Raw genomic sequence first — 20000 nt, 5'->3', positions numbered from 1 at the left:
AGTTGGGGAGAAATTTTTGGAGGTGACTCTGCTATATTCAGAGGAGGTGGTGGTTTCATTTTTGAACTTGCCCGTGTACATCAAGGACGAAGTGCTGAGCAAAAAGTTGGAGTCGTGGGACATTAAAATCTGTTCCGAAATAAAGAGGAGGTACTATCCGGGAACACGGGTAGCAGACAGAACCCGGTATGTGAAGGTGCGGTTCCCAGAGGGGGTGAAGTCTTTGCCGTACAGTATGAAGTTCGAGACACTGGAAGGAGTGCAGTACTTTCGTGTGCTGCACGATAACCAAGTAAAGGTGTGTTACTATTGTCTGGGACATGACCATCTCGTAAGAAACTGTCCTGATTTGTATTGTTACAATTGAGGTGAGTCGGGACATATCGCACGGAGCTGCAAGGCGGAGAGCTGTGGGGTGTGTCGTAAAGGCCCCACCTGCTGTGAGTGTGTGGCAGAAGGGAGCGAAATGAGTGATGAGGAGATGGGAGAAGGAGCAGGAGAGGAGTATGGAACGGCCGGAGGTGCGGTGCAGTCGGAGGACACAGCCGGTAAAATGAAGGAAAAAGGAGCACAGGAAGAGGCAGAGGATGGCGGAGCGGAGATCGAGATGGAGATGGCAGAAAACACGGCGAGTGCTATGGAGGGGAACAAAGACAGCAGCGGGCAGCAAGGGTCGAGTGCAGACTCGAGCCTTAGTGCAGTTCGGCTCCCCCTGGGGAGTCTGGTGTCTGCGGGGGGAGAGGAGGCAGGAGCGGGGTGTGTGGTGGAAGTGAGTGCTCCAGGGAGAGGCGGGGAGTCGGATATTTTGGTGAGCGGGAGGGGGCAACAGGCAGGAGCCTTAAAGGGACAGCAGAATGGGATCGGCGAGATAGAGGCATCAGAAGGGAACAATTTAGGTGCGCCATTGTCCCATGGAGTGAGGGAACAAGGTGAAAGGGTCAGAGGTGGAGACGTGGTCGAAGGGGGCGGCACAGTGGGAGAAACTGCGATAGCAGGAAGACTCTCTATGGGAGATGAAGTATCTGACGTGGAGCAGGATTATGTATCTGACGGGGAGCAGGCACAGGGGGTTGCAGAAGAGCTTGAGTGTGAGGAATTAGAGGGGGACAGAGACATGGAAGTCGGGGATGGGGTGGCATCATGTGGAAAGGGAAAGGTTCGTGAGGGGCAGAAGGAGGGAGAAAGGGCAGCTCCTGGGTCCAAACTTAAGGCAAGGAAGAGGCTGAAACAGCAGGGAGGGGTCAAACAGGAGGGGAAAAAGAGCCGGAGGCTGCAGGAAAAAGCAACAGCTGCCCGAAAAGTTGAGAAGGAACATGAGAGGAGGGATGAGCCAGAGATTAAATGATGGGGAGATTATTGGGCATACTTCCCTTCTTTGGAGCCATGATTACATTGGTCTCGATTAATGTGAACGGACTGAGGGGTGAGAAGAAATTGCAGCAGTTGTTGCAGGGTTTTAAAGGCACGGACTTGTTGTGTCTGCAAGAAACCTTTTGGGATGAGAATATTCTAGAAAGAGTTCAGAAGGTTTGGAAGGGAGAGGTGTTTGCAAGTTGTGCAAACAATTACCGTAGAGGGGTGGCTGTTTTGGTGAGTCCGTCAATAGAAGAGAACGTTGCCTTGGTGGACAAGGACACTGAGGGGAGATTTTTACGGCTAAGGGTAAAATTGGAGGGATTTAATTGTGATCTCTTTAATATCTATGCACCGAACGACCATTGCAAGCGTCGCGGGTTTTTTCGGGGGTTATTCACTGAAGTGGCAGAGTTGGAAAATCCTTGTAACGTGGGGGATTTTAATGTATTTTTATCTTGGATGGACATTTCAGCCCAGATGACCTTTAAAGATGATAACTCCAGAGGGATGATTGTAAAAATGATGGCAAATTTAAATTTGAGAGACTTATGGAGGGACCGGAACCCCATAAAAAGGGAGTTCTCCAGAGCAGGTTGGGTGGGTGATGTTTTAAAACAGAGCCGAATAGATTTTGTGTTAATGCGGGAAGGGTTAAGTTCGGAGGTGATGGAGATTTATTATAAAAAAGTATTTTTTAGTGATCACTTGGCTTTGGTTCTTAGAATTAGGAACAGCAGAGTTAAGATTGGTTCAGGGGTGTGAATTTTAAACAATCAATACCTGAAGGAAAGTGCTTATAAAGAAGGGATTATAAATATAATAAAGAATGCTCGGAAGGAACTTTTGTTCTTGAAAGAAAGAAGAGTTTGGTGGGACAATTTCAAATATGAGGTAAAAGTTTTTTCTGTACGTTATGGGAAAAAGAGGGCGGCAGCTAACCGGCATCAAGAAGAGAATATAAACAAAAGGTTTATGGATGTCTCTAAAGCAGTTGACGGAGGGGATAAGGGAGCTGAGACTAAGTTCCGGTGCTAAAGGAAGAGTGGGAATTATTGCAAGCTGAAAATGCAAGGGGGCCATTCTCCATGCAAAGGCTAGAGATGCATTGGAGGGTGAAAGATGCACTAGATATTTTCTAGAGCAAGAGAAGCTGCGACAGTGATTATCATTAATTGAGGAGTTGAATGTTGGGGAGAAGATCATTCATGAAATTGAGGAGATTTTGGAGGTGGCTAGCAGCTTTTATCAAGAGCTATATACAAAAGAAGACATTTCCAATTTGGCGATGGAGAAGGTTACTGCTTTTATTGAAAAGGGTTTAAAGGAGGATGAGAGAAGCATGTGTGATAAAGAAGTAGGATTAGCGGAAATAAAAATAGCAATAAGTGGAATGAAGGGGGGGAAAAGCCCAGGGTCCGATGGACTAAGTGCAGAATTTTATAAGGAATTTTTCGAGATTTTAAGTCCATTGCTCTTAGAAGTTTTTAAGGAAATTAAAATTGAGGGAAGCCTGGCCCCATCTATGAGGAGAGGTATCATAAGCTTAGCTTATATAAAAATAAAGGGGATAGACGGGACCTGAAGAATTGGAGGCCCATCACACTATTAAATGTGGATTATAAGATCTTGGTGAGGGTTATGGCAAATCGTTTGAAGGAGGTGTTACTGGAGATAGTTTGGCCCTCTCAGTCCTATGGAGTCATAGGCCGGGACATCGTAGACTCTGTGGTCTCAATCCGAGATGCGATAGAGCTCATGGAAGAGAGTGGGAGGGAGGCTTATGTATTAAAGATAGATCAAGAGAAAGCCTTTGATAGGGTCTCTCATGAGTTTTTATTGAAGGTTTTGGAAGCATTTGGTTTCAAGGAAAATTTCATTCAGTGGATAAGGATTTTTCATTCAAACATATTTAGCTGTGTTAAGTGTAATGGTTTTTTATCTAAGTATTTATGATACAGAGGTCAGTGAGACAGGGTTGTCCCCATTGCTGTACACATTGGTAGCAGAACCATTAGGTTACATGATGCGAAAGAAACAAGGTGTAGTTGGGATTGTGGTCCCCAGTTCTGGGCTGGTGTCGGTGATACACCAATATGCAGATGACACAACCTTAACATTGAGAAATGGGGAGTCAGTGAGGAAAGCTATGGAGGTAGTGGAGGAATATTGTAGAGCTTCAGGTGCCAGAGTGAATTATAGTAAGTCCCAATGCCTGGTTGCAGGGAGGGGTAGGGGGGAATGGTTGGGGGAATGTCCCTTTAAGGTGGTGGAGGTTTTGGAAGTTCTGTGGGTGCATATGGGGTGCAAGAAAGACAGGGAAGAAGTGGATCGATTAAATTGGGAACCGAAGGTTATGAAAATTAAAAAGATTTTGGGAAGATGGGAAAGAAGGTGGTTGAAAGTGCAAGGAAGAGCGACAGTGGTGTCTGCTCTCCTGCTATCTAAGCTATGGATCTTATTGACGGTGGAGGATATTCCTGAGTGGGCAGAAAAGTCCATCCGAGAGGCTTGTGTGAGGTTTTTATGGGAAGGGAAACCAGCCTTGGTGGCTTACAATACCATCATTGGACAGAGAAATCAGGGAGGACTCACTTTCCCAGATATTGATTTGAAGAAAAAATCCTCCAGAATCAAATGGGTGAAGAGATTTCTTCAGAAGTCAAATACAAGTTTTTGGAAGAGTTGTTTTGAGCATTTTTTAAAACGAAGTGGGATAGGAGGGCAGGGGATATTGTATATGGAATACAATAATATGTTTTTGAAATCGATTAAACTTCTCCCTAGGTTTTATAAGGGGGTTGTAGAGACTTGGGCCCAATTTTTAAAAAGTGTGCAGTTTATGCCCAAGGGGGCTGAGGAATTTTTAGAACAGCCCTTATTTTTGAATAGGTGGGTCAACATCGAAGGAGAGGTTTTATTTAATCAAGCTTTTATAAAAGCTGGGATTATATCTGTGAAAGATGTATTATACGAGGTGATTCCAGGTTGGTTGCCAGAAGCGATAGTGAGGGACATGGTGTGGGAGGAGGATCAGGAGGTAGAGGAAAAAGCAATAGGAATTATGTATGAGAAGATTGTGAGGGCAATGCCACAGGATTGGATGGAAGAAATAAATGCGGAAATCTCCAAAGGAAGTAAAATGCGTCCTGCTTTTCCAAGCTTTGTACTGGAGAAAGCGGGAGAGTTGGTCCAATTTGACAACTGTAATACTCGAGATTTCTATGAGGTATTCAGAGAATGGAGATTCAAGACACCTGCTGGTCAGGAGTTTTGGCAGAGTATATACCCACAGCTGGACTTCAACAGGATTTGGAAGGGAGTGTGGGCAAATTTTAAACGCCCAGAATGGATTGAACTGGATTTCAAATTGGCTCATAACCGGATTTTTACCATGACGGTCTTGTGCAAGATTGGACGAGTGGAGGCGGCAACTTGCCCAATGTGTGGGACACAGGATGAGACTCTGTCCTATTTACTGGTGTTATGTCCGCAGTTAAATGACTTTAAGTACTATGTTCGACAGTTGTGTGAAGCTTTTTTGCTGGGTGGGGACTGAACAGCGAGAATAGGAATCCCGTGGGACTCAATTTTGAGATGGGGATTGCAGGAGAGTCTGCCAGAGTCTAGCGGAGCGGCAATTAATTTAATGTTCAGTTTGGCTAGATTCGTGATTGTGCGAAGAAGGAATGCTCTGTTTTTTAAGGGGAGGAGAATCAATCTAAAAGAGTATTTTAAATATAAGCTAAAAGATCATTATAAGGCTCTGTGGATGTTTTATTCAGAAAGGAATTTAAGGACAGTATTTTACAACCAATTTTTAAAGTATAATCGATTAATATATGTTACAGGTGACAAATTAAACTTCAGGTTTTGATGTTAAAATGTGGTGGCGGAATGGCTGCGCAGGGCGGTGGAATTGATTTGTATCATACAATGTAATGATCACGATGTTGTAAATGTTCCTAATGTTCAATAAAGTAATATAAAAAAAAAAATGTGGGTAAAAAAAAAAAAGTGCGCAGCACTCTTGCCTTTGAATCAGAAGGTTGTGGGTTCAAGTCCCGCTGCAGAGATTTGAGGACAAAAATCCAAGCTGACATGCCCAATGTAGTGCTGAGGGAGTGCTGCACTGTCAGAGGTGACGTCTCTCGGATGAAATGTTAAACTGAGGCCCCGTCTGTCCTCTCAGGCGGACGTAAAAGATCCCACGGCCACTATTTCAAAGAGGAGCAGGGGGGTTTTCTCCCCGGTGTCCTGGGGCCAATAGTTGTCCCTCAATCAACATCATAAAAAGCAGATTTTCAGGTCATTATCATGTTGCTGTTCGTGGGAGCTTACTGTGCACAAATTGGTTGCCGCGTTTCCTACATTATAACAGTGACTACACTTCAAAAAGTATTTCGTTGGCTGTAAGGGACTTTGGGACATCCTGGGGTCATGAAAGGCACTATAGAAATGCAAGCTTTTCTATTTTTTAAAAAATATCGCCCCCTGAAAATGTCAGAGTGTAATGTGTCACACATGAGATTGTCACGCCTAAATTGTCACACTTTAAAATGTCACAGCAAGACAATCAAATCAGTCATGCCTGAACACACTTGAAAGTGTCACAAGTAATAAGTAACAGTTAAACATGTCACAGCTTAAAGTGTCACGCCTGAAAGTGTGGCATGTACAAGGTGTGCGTCACACTTACACCCAATTGTCTCAAATATCATATTCATCAAACATCAACAAATCACAGCCATGGAATGAACCAAACAACGGCTTGCACCTTCAAAAATAAGTACACTAGAATCAGGAAGCCAGTGACTTCAGGCTGGCTTCTTGTTGCAGGGTAGGAAAGGCCCAGGCTCCGGTCCCGGCCTAGTGCTGCGTGAGCTGATCTCACCCGGAGTGGGACTGAGCCCCACACACACAGAGCAGGAAAGGCCCAGGCTCCATCCTCAGGCTAGTGCTGAGTTAGCTTGATCTCACACCCGGTGTGGGACTGAACCACACACACACGCACACACACACAGCGCAGGAAAGGCCCAGGCTCCATCCCCGGCCTAGTGCTGAGTTAGCCTGATCTCACCCGGTGTGGGACTGCGCACCACACACACACACACACACAGAGCAGGAAAGGCCCAGGCTCCATCCCCGGCCTAGTGCTGAGTTAGCCTGATCTCACCCGGTGTGGGACTGAGCCCCACACACACACACACACAGAGCAGGAAAGGCCCAGGCTCCATCCCCGGCCTAGTGCTGAGTTCGCCTGATCTCACCCAGTGTGGGACTGAACCCCACACACAAAGAGCAGGAAAGGCCCAGGCTCCATCCCCGGCCTAGTGCTGAGTGAGCTGATCTCACCCAGTGTGGGACTGAGCCCCACACACACAGAGCAGGAAAGGCCCAGGCCCCATTCCTGGCCTAGTACTGAGTGAACTTGATCTCACCCAGTGTGGGACTGAGCCCCACACACACACACAGAGCAGGAAAGGCCCAGGCCCCATTCCTGGCCTAGTACTGAGTGAACTTGATCTCACCCAGTGTGGGACTGAGCCCCACACACACACACAGAGCAGGAAAGGCCCAGGCTCCATCCCCGGCCTAGTGCTGAGTTAGCCTGCTCTCACCCGGTGTGGGACTGAGCTCCACACACACACACACACACACACACACAGAGCAGGAAAGATCCAGTAGCTGAAATACCTTTCTGCAATGTACATTCCTTACCAGTTGCTGAAAGAGGTCTCCCACGGGCTGGAGGGGGTCTCCACCCTCGATCCTCTCCTTCAGCTTGGAGCAGAAGTCCTTGTGAATGTCGTAGAGCTCGGGCAGCTTGAAGAAGATGGTCTGAATCTCTTGGCTGGTCAGGACCGGCTGGGAAGTGTAGACCACTGCCTTCAGTGGCCTAATTGGCTGATGGGAGAGGGAACGAGAGGGTGACGGGCGGAACGTTGATGTTGGCTTCCAATATATTTGCGGCTTCTTCAGACGCTCTCAACTTCCGACATTTCAACTACGAGGTCGATGGCTCTTCCTGATTCTCTTTCACTATCTCCCTCGCTCGGATACCAGGAGGAACCCGGATGTTGATCGGCTTGAACCCAGTTGCTGTTACGCGCATATGCCACACCGCAGAATTTCCAACAAGGCCGCTTTCATTGTTAATAAACACATCAGGATAGTCAGCAAGGAGAGCCATGCTCTGCTCATATAAGGATCAAGGGGTCATGTCAGGACATGAGGGAGCTTTACTCTGTATCTCACCCAGGCTGTACCTGCCCTGGGAGTGTTTGATGGGACAGCTTAGAGGGAGCTTTACTCTGTATCTAACCCGTGATGTACCTGCCCTGGGAGTGTATGATGGGACAGTGTAGAGGGAGCTTTACTCTGTATCTAACCCGTGCTGTACCTGCCCTGGGAGTGTATGATGGGACAGTGTAGAGGGAGATTTACTCTGTATCTAACCCGTGCTGTACCTGCCCTGGGAGTGTTTGATGGGACAGTGTAGAGGGAGCTTTACTCTGTATCTAACCCAGGCTGTACCTGCCCTGGGAGTGTTTGATGGGACAGTTTAGAGGGAGCTTTACTCTGTATCTAACCCAGGCTGTACCTGCCCTGGGAGTGTTTGATGGGACAGTTTAGAGGGAGCTTTACTCTGTATCGAACCCGTGCTGTTTCTGCCCTGGGAGTGTTTGATGGGGCAGTGTAGAGGGAGCTTTACTCTGTATCTAACCTGTGCTGTACCTGCCCTGGGAGTGTTTGATGGGGCAGTGTAGAGGGAGTTTTACTCTATATCTAACCCATGCTGTACCTACCCTGGGAATTTTTGACGGGATAGTTTAAATGGATCTTTACTCTGCATCTAAACTTTCTGTATGTGCCCTGGGAGTGTTTGATGGGACAGTTTCGAGGGAGCTTCACTCTGTATCTAAGCCATGCTGTACCTGCCCTGGGAGCGTTTGATGGGCAGTGTAGAGGGGGCTTTACTCTGCATCTAACCCATGCTGTATCTGCCATGGGTGTGTTTGATCAGACTGTGTTGAGAGAGCTTCACTCTGTATCTAACCCGTGCTGTACCTGCCCTGGGAGTGGTTGATGGGACAGTGTAGAGGGAGCTTTACTCTGTATCTAACCCGTGCTGTATCTGCCCTGGGAGTGTTTAATGGGACAGTGTAGAGGGAGCTTTACTCTGTATCTAACCCGTGCTGTACCTGCCCTGGGAGTGTTTGATGGGACAGTGTAGAGGAAGCTTTACACTGTATCTAACCCGTGCTGTACCTGCCCTGGGAATGTTTGATGGAACATTGTAGAGGGAGCTTCACGGTCTGTACTTACCACTTGTAGACTCTCCAGCTCAGTGACGTAGATCCCCTCGTTCTCCAGCACTTTACTCAGGACCATCCTCCTTCTTTGAAGCTGTTTCTCAGGGTCCTCCTCCAGCTAGGCAATGGGAGGAACACGGAGAGTAGAACTGAGAGATCACAAGCAGACACCGTGCTTCTCAAATCGAACCGGCCTTACGACAGGTCAGAGTGTGTGAGTGAGAGTGTGTGTGTGTGTTTGCATGAGTGTCAGCGTGTGTCTCTGTGTGAGTGGGTATGTGTGCGCGTTTGAGTGTATGTCTGTCTGTGTTTGAGTAAGTGTGTGTGTGCCTGTGTTTGTGAGAGTGAGTGTGTGTGCATGGTATGTGTCTCAATGTGGGCCTGTGTGTGTGAATTTGCGAGGCTCAGTGTGAGTGATTATGAGTGTCAGTATGTGTGTCAGTGTGTGCGCTTGTGTGTGTGAATGTGTGTGTGTGTGTGTGGGTGTATGTGAGAGAGATTTTGTGAGTGTGAGTGTGAAATTGTGTGAGTGTGTGAGTGTGAGTGTGTGAGATTGTGTGAGTTTGAGTGTGTGATTGTGAGTGTGTGAATGTGAGTGTGTGGTGTGTGTGAGTGAGTGTGTGAGATTGTGTGAGTGAGTGAATGTGAGTGTGTGATTGTGTGTGAGTGTGTAACTATGTCTGTGAGTGTGTGTGAGTGTGTAAGTGTGTGGAGTGTGTGTGAGTATGTAAGTGTGTGTATGTGTGAGTGTATGAGTGAGTGTGTAAGTGTGAGTGTGTGAGTGTGTGTGAGTGTGTAAGTGTGTGTGTGAGTGTATAAGTGTGTGTGTGTGAATGTGTGTGAGTGTGAGATTTTGTGAGTGTGAGTGTGCGATTGTGAGTATTTGTGATTGTGAGTGTTTGATTGTGTGATTGTGAGTGTGTGAGTGTGAGTGTGAGTGTGTGAGTGTGAGTGTGAGTATGTTAGTGTGAGTGTGAGTCAGTGTGTGAGTGTTTGAACGTGAGTCTGTGAGTGTTAGTGTGAGTGTGAGTCTGTGTGAGTGAGTGTGAGTGTGAGTGTGTGAGTGTTTGAACGTGAGTCTGTGTGAGTGTCAGTGTGAGTGTGAGTCTGTGTGAGTGTAAATGTGAGTGTGAGTGAGTGTGAGTGTGTGAGTGTTTGAACGTGAGTCTGTGTGAGTGTCAATGTGAGTCAGTGTGTGAGTGTGACTGCAGGGAGTGTTAACCTGTCAGGGTTCTTGCTCCCAATCCCTGGTCCACTAGCGTCCACTGGAAAGTGGGTCCGCACGGATCGGGTACGAGGAGAGGGGTGGGACGAAGCCTACCATTGACAAATACCCTGCCATGACCCAATTGAGGAACGGCCGAGGCACCGGCCCACAGGAGCCCGGAGAGCCAGCAAGGAGCCAGGGGAGAGACGTGTTCTCCATGTGTTGGGTGACAAGACCTGAGAGAGATTGTGGGCAGGGCAAGGGGCTTTCCCATTTCACCGCCCCCTCCCCCCACAACATTGGCGAGATTGGTCCATTTTCCTCCATTCCATAACCAGCTCCCACTCCTTCCTGAATTTGGTACCTACCGGTGCAACCGGGCAAATGGGAGAAAATGTTCCGCTACTGTCTGAGGACCTGTCGTCGTAGCCTGCCTGTGATTGGATGATGCCATCCGGCGCGGAATCCTGGGTAAACACCTGGTCGTCCTCCAGATCATCCCCGTCATCTCCGAAAACTGGGGGAGGGGTGGGAACAAAACAAAAGCAGTTGTTACGGGGAAGGGGGTCTGGAGACCATTGCGAGCCTTTCCCACCATAGGATCATAGAAAACTGCAGCACGTAAGGAGGCCACTCAGCTCATCATCTCCGTGCTGGCTCTTTGAACGAACGGTCATTCTCAGTCCCACCCCGCCCTCCCCCCCACCACACTTTCTGTCCGTAATCTTGTTAATTCCATGTCTCGAGTAACTCCCTTTCAAAATTATTCATGGAATCAGCTTCCTCCACCTTTCGAGGTAGAGCGTTCCAAACCCCAAAACTCTCGGAGTGAAAAAAGTTCTCCTGATCTGAACTTCTGGATCTTTAGCCGATGATTATAAATCTGTGACCCCTGGTTATTGACCCACTCGGCAGAGGGAACAGTTTTTCTCCATCGACTCTATCGAAACCCCTCATCATCTTGAAAACCCCTATTAGGTCGCTCTTAACATCTTATGACTTGGATGAAGGGACCGAGTGTAATGTAGCCAAATTTGCTGATGATACAAAGATAGGTGGGAAAGCAAATTGTGTGGAGGATGCAAAGAGTCTCCAAAGGGATATAGACAGGCTAAGTGAGTGGGCAAATATCTGGCAGATGGAGTTTAATGTGGGAAAATGTGAGGTTATCCGCTTTGGTAGGAAAAATAAAAAAGCAAATTATTATTTAAATGGAGAGAGACTGCAAAATGCTGTGGTGCAGAGGGATCTGGGGGTCCTTGTACATGAATCACAAAAAGTCAGCATGCAGGTACAGCAAGTAATCAGGAAGGCTAATGGAACGGTGGCATAGTGGTTAGCACTGTTGCCTCACAGCACCAGGGACCCGGGTTCAAATCCAGCCTCGGGTGACTGTCTGTGTGGAGTTTGCACATTCTCCCCGTGTTTGCGTGGGTTTCTTCCGGGTGCTCCGGTTTCCTCCCACAGTCCAAAGATGTGCGGGTTAGGCTGATTGGCCATGATAAAAAAATTGATCCTTAGTGTTAGGGGGGATTAAATACATGGGGATAGGGCTTGCGTGGGATGGCTGTCGGTGTAGGGACCGGATGCTAGGGTTTGGATGATCAGCCATGATCTCGTTGAATGGCGGAGCAGGCTTGAAGGGCCGAATGGCCTACTCCTGCTCCTATCTTCTATGTTTATTGCAAAGGGAATGGAGTATAAAAATAGGGAAGTCCTGTTACAACTGTACAGGGCACTGGTGAGACCACACCTGGAGAACTGTGTACAGTTTTGGTCTCCTTATTTAAGGAAGGATATACTTGTATTGGAGGAAGTTCAGAGAAGGTTCACGAGGTTGATTCCGGAGATGAAGGGGTTGTCTTATGAAAAAAGGTTGAGCAGATTAGATGGTCTTATTGAAACATATACGATTCTGAAGGGGTTTGACAGGGTAGATGCAGATAGGATGTTTCCCCTCGTGGGGGAATCTAGAACTAAGGGGGCATCATTTCAGAATAAGGGGGCACCCTTTTAAATCAGAAATGAGGAGGAATTTCTTCTCTCAGAGGGTCGTGAATCTGTGGAATTCTCTTCCCCAGAGAGCTGTGGAGGCTGGGTCGGTGATTATATTCAAGGTGGAGATAGACAGATTTTTGAACGATAAGGGAGTCGAGGGTTATGGGGAATGGGCAGGGAAATGGAGTTGAGGCCAAGATCAGATCAGCCATGATCTTATTGAATGGCGGAGCAGACTCGAGGGGCCAAATGACCGACTCCTGCTCCTACGTCTTATGTTCTTATGTCTTATGTTCTTAACATGTTACATCAAGCCTACAACACAGAAACAGGCCATTCGGCCCAACTGGTCCATGCCAGTGTTTATGCTCCACATGAGCATCCTCCCACCCGCTCTTCATCTCATCCCATCGCCATAACCTTCTATTCCTTTCTCCCTCATGCGTCTATCTAGCTTCCCCTTAAATACATCTGTGCTAGTCGCCTCAACCACTCCCTGTGGTAGCGAGTTCCACATTCTCACCACTCTCTGGGTAAAGAAGTTTCTCCTTTATTCCCTATTGGATTTTATGGTGACTACCTTATATTTACGGCCCCTAGTTCTGGTCTCCCTCACAAGTGGAAACATCTTCTCTAGGCCTACAAAAGCAAAATACTGAAATCTGAAATAAAAACAGAAAATGCTGGAAATACTCAGCAGGTCAGGCAACATCTGTGGAGAGGGAAACAGAATTAACGTTTCAGGTTGATGACTCTACGTCAGAACAGGAAAATGTTAGAGATGTAACAGATTGTTAAGCAAGTGTAGGGGCAGGGAGAGCGGGGAGGGGAGGAAAGAACAAAAGGGAAGGTCTGTGATAGGATGGAAGGCGGGAGAGATTAAATGACAAAAGGGATGATGGTGCAAGACAAAAGGAGATGGTAATGGGCCAAGTTAAGAACCAAAAGATGACTCTGGATGAGGTGTAAATGGCAATGGCAGAATCATCAACAGCAGCTATGTGAGAGAGAGAGAATATTTTTTTAAATATTCTCTACGTCAACCCTATCAAACCCCTTCATAATTTTAAAGACTTCTATTAGAATACCCTCGGTCTTCTCTTTTCTAGAGAAAACAGCCTGAGGCTGTTCAGCCTTTCCTGATAGTTATAATCTCTCACTTCTGGTATCATCCCTGTAAATCTTTTTTGCACCCTCTCCAGTGCCTCTATATCCTTTTTCGAAAATGAAGACCAGAACTGTGCAGTGCTCCACGTGCGGTCTAACCAAGGTATATGGAGACCAGAACTGTGCACAGTGCTCCAAGTGTGGACTAACCAAGGTATATGTAGACCAGAATTGTGCACAGTACTCCACGTGCGCTCTAACCAAGGTATATGGAGACCAGAACTGAGCACAGTGCTCCAAGTGTTTTCTAACCAAGGTATGGAGACCAGAACTGTGCACAGTGCTCCAAGTGTGATCTAACCAAGGTATATGGAGACCAGAACTGTGCACAGTACTCCAAGTGTGGTCTAACCAAGGTATATGGAGACCAGAACTGTGCACAGTACTCCAAGTGTGGTCTAACCAAGGTATATGGAGACCAGAACTGTGCACAGAACTCCAGGTGTGGTCTAACCAAGGTATATGGAAACCAGAACAGTGCACAGTACTCCAAGTGTGATCTAACCAAGGTATATGGAGACCAGAACTGTACACAGTGCTCCAAGTGTGATCTAACCAAGGTATATGGAGGCCAGAACTGCACACAGTGCTCCATGTGTGGTCTAACCAAGGTATATGGAGACCAGAACTGTGCACAGTGCTCCGTGTGGTCTAACCAAGGTATATGGAGACCAGAATTGTGCACAGTGCTCCAAGTGTGGTCTAACCAAGGTATATGGAGACCAGAACTGTGCACAGTGCTCCAAGTGTGATCTAACCAAGGTATATGGAGACCAGAACTGTGCACAATGCTCCAAGTGTGGTCTAACCAAGGTATATGGAGACCAGAATTGTGCACTGTGCTCCAAGTGTGGTCTAACCAAGGTATATGGGACCAGAACTGTGCACAGTGCTCCAAGTGTGATCTAACCAAGGTATATGGAGACCAGAACTGTACACAGTGCTCCAAGTGTGATCTAACCAAGGTATATGGAGACCAGAACTGTGCACAATGCTCCAAGTGTGATCTAACCAAGGTATATGGAGACCAGAACTGTGCACAATGCTCCAAGTGTGGTCTAACCAAGATATATGGAGACCAGAACTGTACACAGTGCTCCAAGTGTGGCCTAACCAAGGTATATGGAGACCAGAACTGTGCACAATGCTCCAAGTGTGATCTAACCAAGGTATATGGAGACCAGAACAGTGCACAGTGCTCCAAGTGTGGTCTAACCAAGGTATATGGAGACCAGAACAGTGCACAGTGCTCCAAGTGTGATCTAACCAAGGTATATGGAGACCAGAACTGTACACAGTGCTCCAAGTGTGGTCTAACCAAGGTATATGGAGACCAGAACTGTACAGAGTGCTCCAAGTGTGGTCTAACCAAGGTATATGGAGACCAGAACTGTGCACAATGCTCCAAGTGTGGTCTAACCAAGGTATATGGAGACCAGAACTGTGCACAGTGCTCCAAGTGTGGTCTAACCAAGGTATATGGAGACCAGAACTGTGCACAGAGCTCCAAGTGTGGTCTAACCAAGGTATATGGAGACCAGAACTGTGCACAGTGCTCCAAGTGTGATCTAACCAAGGTATATGGAGACCAAAACTGTGCACAGTGCTCCAAGTGTGGTCTAACCAAGGTATATGGAGACCAGAACAGTGCACAGTGCTCCAAGTGTGATCTAACCAAAGTATATGGAGACCAGAACAGTGCACAGTGCTCCAAGTGTGGTCTAACCAAGGTATATGGAGACCAGAACTGTACACAATGCTCCAAGTGTGGTTTAACCAAGGTATATGGAGACCAGAACTGTGCACAGTGCTCCAAGTGTGGTCTAACCAAGGTATATGGAGACCAGAACAGTGCACAGTGCTCCAAGTGTGATCTAACCAAGGTATATGGAGACCAGAACAGTGCACAGTGCTCCAAGTGTGGTCTAACCAAGGTATATGGAGACCAGAACAGTGCACAATGCTCCAAGTGTGGTCTAACCAAGGTATATGGAGACCAGAACTGTACCCAATGCTCCAAGTGTGATCTAACCAAGGTATATCGAGACCAGTACTGTGCACAGTGCTCCAAGTGTGGTCTAACCAAGGTATATGGAGACCAGAACTGTGCACAGTGCTCCAAGTGTGATCTAACCAAGGTATATGGAGACCAGAACTGTGCACAGTGCTCCAAGTGTGGTCTAACCAAGGTATATGGAGACCAGAACAGTGCACAGTGCTCCAAGTGTGGTCTAACCAAAGTATATGGAGACCAGAACTGTACACAATGCTCCAAGTGTGGTCTAACCAAGGTATATGGCGACCAGAACTGTACACAATGCTCCAAGTGTGGTCTAACCAAGGTATATGGAGACCAGAACAGTGCACAGTGCTCCAAGTGTGGTCTAACCAAGGTATATGGAGACCAGAACTGTACACAATGCTCCTAGTGTGATCTAACCAAGGTATATGGAGACCAGAACTGTGCACATTGCTCCAAGTGTGGTCTAACCAAGGTATATGGAGACCAGAACTGTACACAATGCTCCAAGTGTGGTCTAACCAATGTTCAATACAAGTTTAACATGACTTGCCTACTTTTTGATTCTATCCCTCTAAGAATAAACCCCAATGTTTGGTGTTCTGTTTTCATGGCCATGTTAATCTGCGTCGCTACATGTAGTGATTTGTGTATCTGTAAACCCTCATCTGTGCCTTTGTTACCTCCGGACTCGAAAACTCCAAAGCTCTGCTGTCCGGCCTCCAACCTTCCAACCTCTGTAAATTTCAGGTCATCCAAACTCTGCTGCCCCGTGTCCAAACTCGCACCGAGTCCCGTTCACCCGTCACAACCCTGTGCTCGCTGAGCTATATTGGCTCCTGGTCCCCTCAATGCCTCCAAATTAAAATTCTCATCTTTGTGTCCAAATCCCTCCATGGCCTCTCCGCCTCCCTATCTCTGTAACCTCCTCCAGGCCCTACAACCCTCCGAGATCTCTGTACTCCTCCAATTCTGGCCTCCTGCGCGTCCCTGATTTCTTTCCTTCAAGGATGTCTTGCTGCAGCTGTACAGGGCCTTGGTGAGATGACACGTTGAGTATTGTGTGCAGTTTTGGTCGCCTTATCTGAGGAAGGACGTTCTTGCCATGGAGGGAGTGCAGCGAAGATTCACCAGGCTGATACCTGGGATGGCAGGAATGACGTATGAGGAGAGATTGGGTCGATTGGGCTTATATTCGCTGGAGTTTAGAAGAATGAGAGGGGATCTCATTGAAACTTATAAAATTCTAACAGGACTAGACAGACTAGATGCAGGAAGGATGTTCCCGATGGTCGGGGAGTCCAGAACCAGGGGTCACAGTCTAAGGATAAGGGGTAGGCCATCTAGGACAGAGATGAGGAGGAATTTCTTCACCAGAGAGTGGTGAACCTGTGTAATTCTCTACCACAAAAGGCAGTTGAGGCCAATTCATTAAATATATTCAAGAAGGAGTTAGATATATTTCTTAAGGCTAAAGGGATCAAGTGATATGGGGAGAACGGGTGGCATAGTGGTTAGCACTGTTGCCTCACAGCGCCAGGGACACGGGTTCGAATCCGGCCTCGGGCGACTGTCTGTGCGGAGTTTGCACATTCTCCCCGTGTTTGCGTGGGTTTTCTCCGGGTGCTCCGGTTTCCTCCCACAGTCCAAAGATGTGCGGGTTAGGTTGATTGGCTATGATAAAAATTGACCCTTAGTGTTAGGGGGATTAAATACGTGGGGTTACGGGGATCGGGTGGGATATGTGTTGGTGTAGGCTCGATGGGCCGAAATGGCCTCTATCTGCACTGTGGGGTTTCTGTGATTCTGTGAAAGCAGGGAAAGGGTACTGAATTTGGATGATCAGCCATGATCTCATTAAATGGCGGAGCAGGCTCGAGGGGCCGAATGGCCTACTCCTACTCCTATCTTCTATATTTCTATGTTTACGTTTCTCCGTCTTTCTAAATGTCACAGTCAGACAATCCTCGGTTGCGCCAACCTCTTTAACTCACATCACACAGAGGGGATGCACAGTCAGCTGGGTATGTGGCCCTCAGTCCCTTGAGAAGCACGGAAATCCTGAAGTCTTAGCGTGGGCGAGTTTTGCAAAGCATAACAGAGACTCGAACTTCCTGAGCAAACCACACGCAATGGTTCACTGTGACTGAGCGGGGAGAGAAACAATGACAGTTCAAATACAGTTCTTCGAGTAAACTTAGTGGGCTCGATTTTACCATTGGGGCGGGCTGGGGGCGTGTCAGCCGCTTTTCGTGTTAGCCACCCGACTCCAATTTGATGTGGAAAAAATATGCGATTTTCCCCTAATTGGGCAATTGATTTCCAGCGTGTGGGAACCCCGGGCCCACATAGTCTTTCCATCCTGAAAGTCGCCTCCGATGACATCATCAGTGCTGGTGGATTTAAGGACTGCAAGCAGCCTTGCTTCTTCTGCAGACTGCAGACCTTATGTCCTTTGGTGTGACAGATTCCACCAGCCAATATGTCCAGCAGTAGGCCAAAGTCTGCACCAAGGTTCGATGACGCCGCCCTGCAAACTCTGGTGGAGGGAGCAAGAGGAAATAAGGAGGTGCTCTTCTCTTCCTCAGGGAGGAAGAAGCTTCCCGAGCAGACGAAAGCTGTGTGGATGCAAGTGGCCCAGGAGGTCAACTCGTTGTCGATGTGCTGCAGAACCTGGCTGCAGTGCAGGAAGAGGTTTCATGACCTTTTGTGCACTGGAAAAGTGAGTATGACTTTCCCATCACTCTCAATCTGATCCCCATCGCCTCTCCCCACCAGCACTCAGCTTTAGCAATCTCTTCCTCCACATCCCACTTGACACTGACATCCATGCACCCTTACCCATTCCCTCTCTCTCTATGGTCACATTCACCTAACTATTCGACTATGCAGCCCTCACACTCCCTATCGCTGTGATGCTATGAAAACAACTGACAACACACAGGGAGGGCCCATGGTCTTGCCATCTCACTCCATCTTTGTCTCCTTCTAACCATCAATGATATGGATTCTCTACACTCACTCCTTCATTCTCACTCAAACTCCACTTGTCTCCCTCATTGCAGGAAAAGAGCTCACAATAAGAGGGAAAGAGTGAGGACAGGAGGAGGGCCACCCTCAGTAGCCCAGCTCACCCCCTGGGAGGAGGCGGCCCTGGAGATCGTGGGAGTGGAGGAGGATGCGCAAGTGGGGGACAGACAGACAGGTGCATCAGAGCAAGCTGGTGACAGAATAGTTTATCATCTCTCTCATTGACATTGCATGAGTCACGGATAATGATTCTGATGCTCTAACAGCTGGACCTATGATCATCTGCAATATGCAATGTGCATGTAACCTTGACCACACATCTCTAACTCTTTCCTTTACTCCCCCACAGGATCATCGCAAGCACCCGTCCCCACTGTCCAGGAGGAAGAGCCAGAGCTTCCAGACTCCTCAGAGGAATCTGCAACCTCTGAGGGCGCAGCGTCAGCAGAATTCAGTGCACCCAGAAGCAGCACAGACACTCACAGCTCGGTGGGACCTTCGGGACATAGAGTAGTGTTGTCACCTGGTGTATCACAGCTCACAAGTGAGCATCAGCAGATTGTGGAGACAGGGACAGCAGTGGAGAGCCCTAGTCAGAGGGCGCAGGACTCTGCCAGCTCGGCTCAGCTGCATGTCGACTCTACGCCTCTGGTTCCATCCATAAGATCAGCGGGGCTGGAACTCCAGGAACAGATGCAGGAGTCTCTGGCAGGTTTTGTCTCCAGGGTCGATGTGACAGTGGAGCGAATGGAGGAGTCCATAGCGACCATGAGCAGAGCCTTTGTGGAGTCATTGGCGCATGAACGCATCACCATGGAAAGGATGGCAACCTCCATGGAGGAGATAAGTTGCCAGAGTGCAGAAAACATGGTGAGTGTTCAGAATAGAATGACATCTCTTGAGGAGCGATGAGAAACCAGACCTTCATGGAAGTCCTTCTGAGTAGGACTGCCAGTGCAGATACGGGTCCCCATGGCCCCCTGATGTGCAGCAAGATGCTCTTAAGCCACTTCCAAGTGCTGGCCCCTTCTGGCCTGTGCAGCTTCAGGTGGGTGAGCAACAGCCTGGTGCTCCTGTTGCTGCTGCTGTTGTTCCTGGTTCTGCTGGTGCTGCGGCTGGTGTTCGAGCTCATCTAATGCCCAGAAGGGAAGGAAATAAATGGCTCCCATGCTTCTGGTATATGCCTCCATTGAGGAAGCGCTGAGTGAAGGTGTCGAGCGGGGTTTCCCACGAGGTCACACTGGAGATGGGTGTGAGGCTCCAACCTTCCACAGGTGTGGTTAAGCCTGGTAAAAGTTGCCCCAGGCCTGAGACAACAAAGCCCTGCCCCCTGCAAATGATGGCTGATCAAATCTCCTCTTTAATGGTTGACCTGCAGCTGATAGTCAGCAAGCCAATAGTGCTCCCGCCAGGTTTCACAGGCGTGATCCCCACCAGGCGTGTTTTACGTGGGAAAAGGGTTAAACAGGCAAGGGCCTGTTAAAATGGGATTATAAAGGCCAATTAGTGCTGTTTAAGGGCCGTAAAGACTAATCCCGCCTATTGCAGGCGGGACTGATTCGGGGCCATCAGACACGCCTGGGTTAAAATGGGTAGGTGTCGGGAACCAGGCGGGGGGGGTCCCGACCCCCAGGTTTTGCGATTTTAACCCCCCACACGCCTCAAACCCGCCTGATGGCTGAGTTAAAATTGAGCCCAGTGTCTCCCCATCAGGGACCCCTTTTAAAGAGGGAGTCTCACCATCAGGGACCCCATTTAAAGAGAGTCTACCCACTGCCCCATAAATTACTCCAAGGGCAGGTACAGTGTGGTTGTTGATGCAAGCCTCATCCTAGATGGCAAGTTGCAGCTATTCGACTATGTAGGGCATCAGAAGAATGTCCGAACTAGCCCTCAGTCGCTATCCACA

At 48.1% G+C, this 20000-nt stretch overlaps 1 protein-coding gene across 4 annotated transcripts in view; it reads right to left on the bottom strand.

Moving 5' to 3' along the window:
* Window positions 1–20000, bottom strand: part of LOC147095467 (active breakpoint cluster region-related protein-like) — a 334266-nt gene that overhangs the window by 266973 nt on the left and 47293 nt on the right. For all 4 annotated transcript variants that reach the window (XM_085974613.1, XM_085974616.1, XM_085974612.1 and 1 more), the window contains exons 2-4: window positions 10245–10393; window positions 8683–8787; window positions 7075–7260 (exon numbers count right to left, since the gene is read on the bottom strand). In XM_085974613.1, coding sequence (XP_085830739.1) covers window positions 7075–7260; window positions 8683–8787; window positions 10245–10393 — 440 coding nt within the window. The remainder of the gene's footprint in view (window positions 1–7074; window positions 7261–8682; window positions 8788–10244; window positions 10394–20000) is intronic.

This window comes from Somniosus microcephalus, unplaced genomic scaffold, assembly GCF_052327205.1.
Source record: "Somniosus microcephalus isolate GS21.2 unplaced genomic scaffold, FLI_Smic_1.0 unresolved_chr1, whole genome shotgun sequence".
Classification (NCBI taxonomy): Eukaryota; Metazoa; Chordata; class Chondrichthyes; order Squaliformes; family Somniosidae; genus Somniosus; species Somniosus microcephalus.
This window is presented reverse-complemented; position numbering and strand designations above follow the sequence as displayed.